Here is a 10,211-nt window from a genome sequence, read left to right as displayed (position 1 = left end):
CACAATGAAAACGAATGCACTAAACAAAGAGGGCTTTCCCCAATCTGCTTAAGAAGATACGACAAGATCAAAAGATTAATGTGGCACTGCCAGACCACAAGCAATTTGTGAGATCCAGATATCTATAAGGGAAATTTATGCGCACAATCTCATCACGGTAGCACTTTACAGCACAACACCAGCTGGCATGCAGGTCTATACCTCCTGTGTATGGACTAAGAAGGTCAAGCCTTTTTCTCGGCTTTGTTTTTCCTGTATGCAGCTATCTCCTCAGGGTTCAGCCCGTGATTGTCTTGCCTGAAGCAACATGTGGATAGTTGCAGTTTGCATGAGTGGCAGGACACAAGTTACATGTGTGCATCACACTAATGAAAAGCAACATTTCTGAAAATATATCTGAAAAAAAAAAGATGTTTACAAGTGACTCATGAATCTGACTTCAATGGCAAATTGTGACAATCGCACACATTTCATTATTTCCCTTTAAATTCAGCTGTTGTGACGGTGCAGTGAGCGAATGAAAAGCGAGACTCTGTCTCTTACCCTGGTTTAATCTCTGGTGGTTTTGGCAAAGGCTTTGTAAAGTTGGTTTTCCCCACAAGCCAGTATGTCTCCTCAATACCTTTACCCTGCAACAAAAAGAACAACTCAGAGCTGTGCAGTCGGTCTTTTAGTAAATAAGTAAGTCCTTCCCAAAGTGTTACCTTAAGCTCTGTCTTTCCTCGGACTTCTATTTTATAACCATCGTTAAGAGAACGGAGGATCTTCACTGTGCTCATATTTACATGGATTCTATAAGCTGAGGATAGGATAAAGCGCATATAAAGACAATATACAGACAACAGAGTCAACCTAAACATGCCACGATGCAGCAAAGATCGCACGTACGCAGGCCAGTGGATTCCATACGAGAGGCAGTGTTCACGGTGTCTCCAAAAAGGCAATACCGAGGCATAGTCAGACCCACCACGCCTGCAACGCAGGGCCCTGCAAAATACACAACAGAAGTCCAATCATTCCATTCACTCATGGAAAAATGTCCGTTACTAGTGGTGTTTTCATTTAAAGGTGAAACCCATGGTTTCAATTAGGAAAGTTTTAGTATCTGAGGTGTTTTACATCACTCACTTGGAGAGAAGCATTAAGAGTCCCACCTCATAACAGAGCATGCATCAATAACAACAAATACGAGAGAGATTAAACATGAAATTGAGCGGCTGAGCCAGAGGTGGGTTGCAGTGGAGTGGACTGCAGATGTGCAGCAACTGTGGGCAAACTAAAGTAGCTTAAACCATGCACTATAATGCCTGAGTTGTGCTTTAGCAGCAAATAACTTAATAACATACCCGGAAATGCCTCTTAACCCTGCGGGGTAACTTTAACCTGATGCACACCTCCAAGGAAATGCAACTACTAATCAGGCTGATGCAGCCCGCAGCACCTCTGATTGGTGTGGAAGGTTACAGCGTAGGGTTTGGAGGGGTTATGTTGTAAGCTATGACGTGGATTTCCTGCTAAAGGATAATTCAAGCATACAATGAGATGTCAGCTGATGTGGGCTGGCATGGCAATGAGCTGTGACTGCCTGTGTCTACCTGAACTAATGCTTGTCCATTGACTCTGCATCAAGCCGAAAGCACTGCAAAGTCCACTGCCAAGACTGCAACTCTTATACTTACTACACAGTATATTTATCTGTGTCATAGTCTTGTTATGTTTTTTTAGTTCTTGTGTTATTTTGTACGATGCACCACAGTAGCCAACATATACTGTTTCTAAATGAATAAATACGATCGGACTACTATGTGGATTCCTGTTCTAAAATCTCTTTCAGCGACGCACATTCATCTTTGGATTCTACCTGATAAGCTTGTCAGGCTGATAATGACTCCAAAGACTGCCACGCCCACCTGAGTGGATTCCTATTCGTATCCTGACGGGCACGTCCGGCATGTGTCGCATGTGGAAGGTTCCCACTGAGCTGAGGATGTTCAAAGACATGTTGGCGATCTCAGCAGCGTGCTTGTTGCCATTTTTCTTAGGCAGGCCTGATGCTACCATGTAAGCATCACCGATGGTCTCCACCTGGACAAATCAAGAAGTTTATTCAGTGAAAGGGCAAATCAAGTGGAAGTCAAAGGTTTCAGACCAGTAACCTCTGAAACTGGGTGTTTATCAGGCGATATTATTCCCTGACCTTATAGACATCATGGTTAGAGAGCACAGCATCGAATAGTGTGTAGAGGTCATTCAGGAGGTCGACCACCTCAATGGGATCACTGAGCGAGGAGATGGTGGTGAAACCCACAATGTCGCTGAAGTAGATTGTCACCTGATCAAAGAACTCTGGCTCCACTGTGGCACCAGTTTTCAGGGCCTCTGCCACAGAACTGGACAGAAATAGAAAAAAAAAAAGGACGAATGAGATGATCATGGAGTAGGGGTACATTTATTTTCCAAACTTCATGCTGGCAGGATTGTGTGAGAGTGTTGACTGACGGTGGAAGCATTTCAGACAGCAGCTTCTCCGTTCTCTGCTTTTCCACCTCCAGCTCCTCTGTTCTCTCTCTGATGAGTTCCTCGAGGTTGGAGCTGTACTGCTCCAGCATCCTCAGCATGGAGTCGATGATATTGGTCTTCTTACCCTTGTTGATTAGCTTGAACTATTGGAAAAAGTACGGCGTCATGTTAAACAAATATGTATAGAGCTCTTTAAATAGTTTAGATGAAGTAAAGAAATGAGGCCACGAGGTCGTCTGCAAAAACGAACCCGGTCAAAGATCTCATCAAAGGTCGGTCTGCGGTCAGGCTGTTCGCTCCAGCACTGCTTCATCAGCTGGATGCATTCAAGCGGAGCCTGGTCTGGAGCCACAGTAGGACGGCACATGGGAGGAGGTTTTTTCACCTTACGGATAATCTCTGGAGAACACGGGATGAATAAATACCAAAGTTATTACAGGTGCCTAAAGCAAAACTAAAAACTAAAGCTGTTTGTAAAACAAACATTTTAATTAAGTGAAATAAAAATAATGCAACTAAATAAAACCTTAAACAAAAATTTTAAAATAATTGAAACAGTTTTGTGAACTTGGAAAACTAACTTAAGTAAAAATATACAGGTAATATAATTTTACTGTTTGCTAGTTTGATAAAATTATATGAATTTCCCTGATAAACCTTTGAGGGATTGTTAATTGAGACTGTGGGGGTCTATGACACTGTGAATCAAATGTACGGTGTCCTTGAGAGGCCAAAAGGACTGCAACTTAAGAAAACAACAGTAATAAGAAAAACGCTGCAAAAGCACACAAAACACAACGGAAATAGGAAAAACGAAAACAGAAATAGGAAAAAACACAAGGGAAGTGTTTCTGGGGAGACAATAACCTGACGGACCAGTTGCAGGAACCCAAAACACTGTAGGCGTGTTTTATCATGATTCATATAATACTAATGATGGATTTTTAGGCTAATAGTTAGGTTAACACACTTACCTCATCTTTTCTTTCCTCACAAAACCGATAGATCCTCCACTTCTTCTAAGTGTCTCCCAGCGCAATTCTTGGTTCCTGCAACTGGTCTGTCGGGTTATTGTCTCCCCAGCAACACTTCCCTTGTGCTTTTGGAAATCTGTTTTTTCCTATTTCTGTTTTCATTTTTCCTATTTCCGTTGTATTTTGTGTGCTTTTGCAGCGTTTTTCTTATTGCTGGTGTTTTCTTAAGTTGCAGTCCATTTGGCCTCTCAGGGCCACCGTACAAATGCTTTCAAAAACTTCTGTGGATTTTCCGAAATCTAACGTCTGACACATGCCCTCCATACAATAATAATTAAAAAACAGATCTAACACTAAAACTAATGAACATTAAACTAAAACAAGAAAGAAATCAAACGGGAGACTAACTGACACTAAGCAGAATTAAAAACAAATGACAGAATACAAAACTATTATTACTTTTATCTCTGTACTGACACTCTGTTAACTGAATTTGAAGTGGAAAGACAGCTTTTGGTGGCAGCCAAACCAAAATCAGATGTCTCCATCTTCTCCTTACTAAATAAGTAAATAACTCATTGTTTGAGTATTCTGTGATGAATACACACCTTCAGGTGGCAGTCCCAGCATACAGTACGGTGGCCCTCTCACCACCACCTCTTGAAGAATGATAGAAAAACCGTACACGTCTCCCTTAAATGTCCCTTTGCGAGAATTTGCAAGGTCGCGTAGAAACTCTGGTGCTGTCCAAAACAGATCTAAGTACAACAAAGGAAACATTTAGATTCTGGCATTGTTTCAGTAAAGTATATTGAGTGTAAAACACAGCACAGCAAACAGTACCTTCAGGTGGGGGCTCTTCTAAAGGAGCTTTCTGAGACTCCAGCAGCTCATTGAAGCCATAGTCAGTAATCTTGAGGACAAAACGGCCGTCTACCACACAGTTTCGGGATTTTAGCCTGCCGTGGGGGAAGTCCCTGTGGTGAAGATATTTTATACCCTAGAAAGATTCAGATGCAAATAACACTTTGATTCAATCATAAAGAAACAACTAAAAACACTTAATAAAACTCTTGCTGTTTTCTTCCCTTCAAAAAATGGCAAGCGGTTCTTTTCTAAAAGACTTTTTTTTTTATCACCTTGATGAGATCGAGCATGAGGGAGGACTTGAACATCCAGTCTAGTTTAACGTCCTCGTTCCTCAGCAGGTCCTGCAGACTGCCCCTCGAGCAGTGCTCCGTCACCATCGCAAACATGGAGCAGTCCAGAAAGAAGCCCAGGAACGGATTTACGTTCTCGTTTCTCAGGTCCTTCATCTGAGAAAAGTAGCTGCAGTTTGTTAAGATGACCAAAAAATCATACACATTTTTCAGTCTGAATATTTGCAGGAATTACACATTCAGGTTTTTTTTCTCATTCATCATTGGGTCACACAGGAGAGCACATGTCACCTAAATATTGTGTTGAAATGACACATGACAATAACACTGTATAGTTTATATTTGTATTTGTACCATTTGATAACACAGTATTTTGCATTTATATTTTGTATATTTGTATACACTGTATTTTGTATTGTATATATATATATATATATAGTGGTGTCAGAGCACAATGTCTTGCTATTTGCCCTCTGTGTATGCTGTTGACCAGGAGCGTCACATTTCATCTCTCTGTATATCCATACTGGGCTGAGACAACAATAGAGTTCACTCTGACTCTAACCCTAACTTGCTCTCAGATCACTCTCTTCCACAAATTGTCATAAAAATCTGAAGACACAGAAAGCAGAAAATGTCTCCTGAAGCATATTAATATGCATTTACGTGACATCAAGTTGGACATGCTGCTCTACCTTCATGAAAATCCTGGAGGTGCTTTGTTTTACTTCCTTGAAGTGGCCCTCTTCGAATTTCTTCAGCCAAACCCAGTCGCCCTAAATGCAAAAGCATGATATTATTGTTATATGAAATTAAACTCTCCATTGATAGAGTCATAAAGGGTTCTTATTTAGTCAACCTCCTTCCACTGAAATGTGTTAATTTTGTATATAAAGCATCTTGAGTCACTGGCCCAGACATTATGTTACACAAGGATCTCCCTTACCTTCCTCACTTACTCACCAGCTTATGTTAAGAAGCTTTAGTGAATATTTGATGTAAACTCAGCTTACCTCGTACACAGCTACATTAGTGGTCTCATGAGTTTCTGTTAGCATGCTATTCACAGAGTGTGAGGGGTCTGCAGATTTCTCCTCCAGAGCGCTCCTGGACTCGCTCAGATCTTCTAAAGTGATTTTCTGCATGACATCAAACACCATTTAAAGATTTATTAGAAATGAGAGCCATGCTGTGCTTGGCAGACATTAAATGTGACGATGTGGAAAACGCACAGATGATGGAACGGTGTGCTTTAGTCTAATTTAATGATGACTTACCTTTTTGCTAAGCTGAGGGTTGATAAAAGTGAGATCCTCTAAGGTCAGGAGGATCCGATTGGGACCTCTGACCAGCTGGATCTGATGAAGTCTCCTCCTGCCAAAGTGATTTTACAATAGGTAAACAGCACACATACAACAAATTCCCTGAATCTCAGAAACGATACGGGGGAAGTAGTGATGTCTCCCTCAAATGTCTACATCTGGAAAAACGCTTTTTTTCTTCTGTTTTGCTACAAATTTATATTCCCTGCTGTCATGATTTAATAAGTAAAAATAATAGTGGCTTGAACAAACCCAAATTTTCACCATTTTATCTAAAAAAAGGAGAATGCTTATAGTTCTTCGAGTAGATTCTTCTGGTGTGTCTGACTGTCTTTAATCCAGAGATGAGCTCTAAGTTAAAAGTACATTTCTAATTCTCAAGCTTTTATACATGAGACATGTCTTCTCAAGCAAAGAGGCATAATATGTGATTCTGGAGATGATATTAGTTATTACCCACATCATACCACATGGTATAGATCACACTACTTCAAATCTCTGAAAATAGGCTTGGAAGCGGGAGGCATCGTTGGAAAAAAAAAAGACTTTGCATATTTACCTGATATAGAGAATTACTGTGAGCCCCGCAACAGCCAGGGAGAAGATGACTGCTAACGCTATTATGATGTAGGTGACCTCCACACCTAAGGACCATAGTGGTATGCATTAGACTGATGGATAAATGACAAAATGTAGACTTGGCTAAACTCACACCTCTTTACACAAACACACCAGAGCCTCATACCTCCTGTGCAGATGGTGCCTTGGTCAAACCAGCAGCTGGAGTCAGAGGGAGGAGGGGACCCTCCGGGGAAATTTATGGACCTCCCCGCAAAACGGAGTGCCCCTGATGTTAGGTCCACTACATAGGTCTGGTACAGCTTGCTGCCCCTGTTGTCAGAGTCCAGGATGATGTAGTTGGTCTTAACACTCCCAGAGGTGTCCACTTTGACCTCCTGGTTGAAGCCATTAAAAGTGATGTTCCGCTTGAAATAGGCCAAGTTCGACCCTGACAGCTGCATGCCTGCTTTCCTGACATTTTGGATGGACTTGGCCAGCAGGTAGATGCTGTTATAGATGGTCCCAAACAGCGGATGAACCTGCAGGTTCAAGTGAAGGCTTAGCAAGGTTGTAACAGAAAACATGACGGGGTTCCTATTTCAGTCATTTACAGCTGCTAAAAAGGATATTTTATAATTAATATAGAAAATCATATATTATTATTAAAAGCATGTGATTATGTTTTTCTATAATATGCGTGTGGAGACAGCAGGAAACATTATAACTGTCTAATGACTCAGCCTTTGCACCAATATATGTCATGATATGCAACAATGTGTGATGGAATAACAAACAAGGAGGACATTGTGAGTGAAATCAGTTGAATTGGCTTCCTACCTGCTCTGGCTCCATGGGCAGCGTCACTTCTTTGCTCCTCTTGGCCGCAGCAAACGCCTCGTTGAAGGACAGTGGCTCCGAGGCCACTGTGATAGTGAGCACGGCGTCGTAGGCCTCTCTCAGGTTGCTGCTGTTTTGCAGAGGGAGGTAGGAGACGTTCATATAGGGCACGCTGTAGAGCAGAGCGTCGTAGGGCACAAACACATACTTCCCTGAAGTCAGACCCATCTTGCGTGCTGTGAGGAGGAAAGTAGCTTGCTGCTGACCTCCAACCAAGACTGAGTGCATGCACATAACGATGACTGAAATGAAGAGCAAAGACACAAAGCATTACAAATTCCTTATGAATATATGTGGTGCACTAACAGGACTATTATGAACAAATGCTGTGTTGGGAAAAGCACCTTATTTTTTATTGAATGGAGAGAGTGTGAAATATCTTAACTGCAGTAAAAGTGCCAGAAATTTAAGAGGAAATGTTTGAAACCTTTGCAGCTTCTTATTGTCAAAATAAAAGTCTTTAAAAAAAAAAAAGCAGATTAATTAAATTGGTGCCGTTCTTCGCTTTAAGCACAAGGTCAAACCTGAGTTATCTAAATGGCATCCGGCTCAGGTGTTGGAGAACAGCTGAGGTGTGGCAGTACTCTGGTTGGGTGATCTATTGGTTTGGCATTTGCCATTCTGCAAGTTGCTTTAATGTCAAATGATGTTTGCTCCCAGTGTTTTGTAACAGAAGTTGGTCAAAGAAGGGGTCATTTGATTGTTAGGGGTTTCTCTGTGTTATTGTAGGGACTTTGCCTTACAATATAAAGTGCCTCGAGGTGTCTGCTGTTGTGATTTAATAATAAAATTGAACTGAAAATAAATAAATATATAAATCAGTGGCCACTGTTATTTTGAGACCTCGTTTGACTAAACTGAGCACACGAAATGTCCTTTTTTTTTTTAGAAAATCTCCCCTTTGGGCAAGAATATTGGCAGTAAGCGACAGATAACAGATAGAGGTCCATTACCAGAGAAAGAGAAGGGTATGCTACTTATTTACACTGCTGTGTTTTACTGCTGATTTTATGTAACAAATATAAATGCATGGCCAAAATATCAGAGCCTTTGCGCGTTAGAACCATACCACAATTTCACAACTTTAACACAGCACAGATTGTACCTTGGGTGCTTTTCTCCTGTCCCTCCACAGACTGCATATAATCATCTATGGAGCACTGTTTTTCTCACACACTCACCCCTGACACCTCCTGCATCCTGGATCTTCCTCATCGTGCTCTCCACCTCCGTCTCATTCACGCCCATAGATCCGACGAGTCTAACGGGAAGCCCCTTGCTCCTGAGAGCAGAAGCAACCCTCACAGCCGTGTCAATCCAGATGTCCTCATTGGATGACACTACCAGGACGCTGGCCCATCTGAAGTGTTTCAACACTACGAACAACACGTCGGTGGGAAACGGCACTGTCCTGGTAAAAGTTGGGTATGCCGTGGCGCTCTCCAGCTCGTAGGCGACACAACCATATGAGAAGAGAGCCTTGTCCCAGTTCCTGGCGAGCAGAGACGCTGCGACACAGTATCCGGGGTTGGTGGGGCCAACGAGTCCGTCTGCTATGCCCTCGTAGTAAATATATGCCGTGAGCGCTTTCGAGGTTTCGCACGGCTCTTGGACGATGATGAAGTCCATTTTCAGGCCCAGATCTAGAGCGGCGTCCCCGTTTATCCTGCTCACGGCGAGCCTGGCCGCCGCAGCAGGCAGGGCCTTGTAAAAAACAGGGTCGCAGTTCCAGGGCCCCAGGACCCCCACTTTGAATATCAAACAGCGGACGCAGCAAGGGAACGTCAGCACTCCCAGCAGGACCCATAACAGAAAGTTGTAAAAGGGCAGAGCCGGTAAGGTGTGTCTGTTTTTAATTACGGGCACACACGAATGGCTGGACTCCCACAGCGGCCATCTGAAATTTGGAGCAATATGTTGCATTGTCCTCCCACGGTGACCAAGATAGTGAAGCCTTGCGTTCACTATCAGTTATCAGTCACACCTCTGACACCTGCAAACCGGGGTACAGACACAAGTCTCCATTTTGCCCAGTATTATTTGAACGTTCACAGATGTTTAAGCACAACTGAAGCACTCACCACATGTCTGTAACGGCATCAGGACAGGGTCCGATGAGACAATCTTACAGATACCCACTCGGATCTGCGTTCTTTCTTTTCTTTTTTCTTTGTTCTGTCTTCACACACACTCGCCAACTAACCATCCCCGATACCTTTACCTGTTCGCCCCGGTGTCGCTCTGATGAAGACACAGGCCGGTCATCGTGTGGGGATTACGGGCTGAAAGTGTCACGAAAAGCGCCTAGATGGGGGTGTGGAGACAACTTTAGCACCCTGGAGAGCTACTTACGTCCTGCAGTCAGCGTCTCTGAGGGCTCCTGCGCGTTTCCACAAACAGCTCTGTTCACAGGCAACATGTCTCTTAAAAAAGGACGCAAACCCACTCGTGTCTTTTTTTCTTTAGCGTGTAAATGTGAAAAGAAAATTAGATGTATTCCAGATCGAAGTTTTTTTTTAAATCCTGCACTCCTCCTTTCGATAAAAAATAAAAAATAAAGCGCAATTTCCCTCCCCCAAACATTACAACTCTTTGGTTTTGTAATAATTTGAAGGGGAAATGATTTAGTATGTTAGTATAGGAGGTCAGTATCAGCTACAGGCCCAATCAATCAAATCCCTCCAAAGTGACCCGGGACCAGTGTTACTCACTAATCCATTTTCAGTGAGGCACAATATAAGAGGATTGACAGCAGGCCTTAGCGCACTCTGAAAGCC

At 42.6% G+C, this 10,211-nt stretch overlaps 1 protein-coding gene across 1 annotated transcript; it reads right to left on the bottom strand.

Moving 5' to 3' along the window:
- Window positions 1–341: 341 nt before the first annotated feature.
- gucy2f (guanylate cyclase 2F, retinal) lies at window positions 342–10,083 on the bottom strand. The gene is made up of 18 exons (XM_085379390.1): window positions 9,516–10,083; window positions 8,616–9,427; window positions 7,375–7,676; window positions 6,722–7,076; window positions 6,536–6,620; window positions 5,932–6,028; window positions 5,668–5,793; window positions 5,350–5,430; window positions 4,634–4,810; window positions 4,338–4,494; window positions 4,103–4,252; window positions 2,771–2,919; window positions 2,500–2,663; window positions 2,198–2,390; window positions 1,911–2,085; window positions 889–987; window positions 705–799; window positions 342–629 (listed from the first exon to the last, which is right to left on the bottom strand). The coding sequence occupies exons 2-18, from the start codon at window positions 9,355–9,357 to the stop codon at window positions 540–542; spliced, it is 3,237 nt and encodes a 1,078-aa protein (XP_085235516.1). The 5' UTR covers window positions 9,358–9,427; window positions 9,516–10,083; the 3' UTR covers window positions 342–539.
- Window positions 10,084–10,211: the final 128 nt, after the last annotated feature.

The sequence above is a fragment of the Rhamphochromis longiceps genome, linkage group LG14 (assembly GCF_057381845.1).
Source record: "Rhamphochromis longiceps isolate RC_006_pf linkage group LG14, R_longiceps_female_GT1.1, whole genome shotgun sequence".
Lineage (NCBI taxonomy): Eukaryota > Metazoa > Chordata > Actinopteri > Cichliformes > Cichlidae > Rhamphochromis > Rhamphochromis longiceps.
This window is presented reverse-complemented; position numbering and strand designations above follow the sequence as displayed.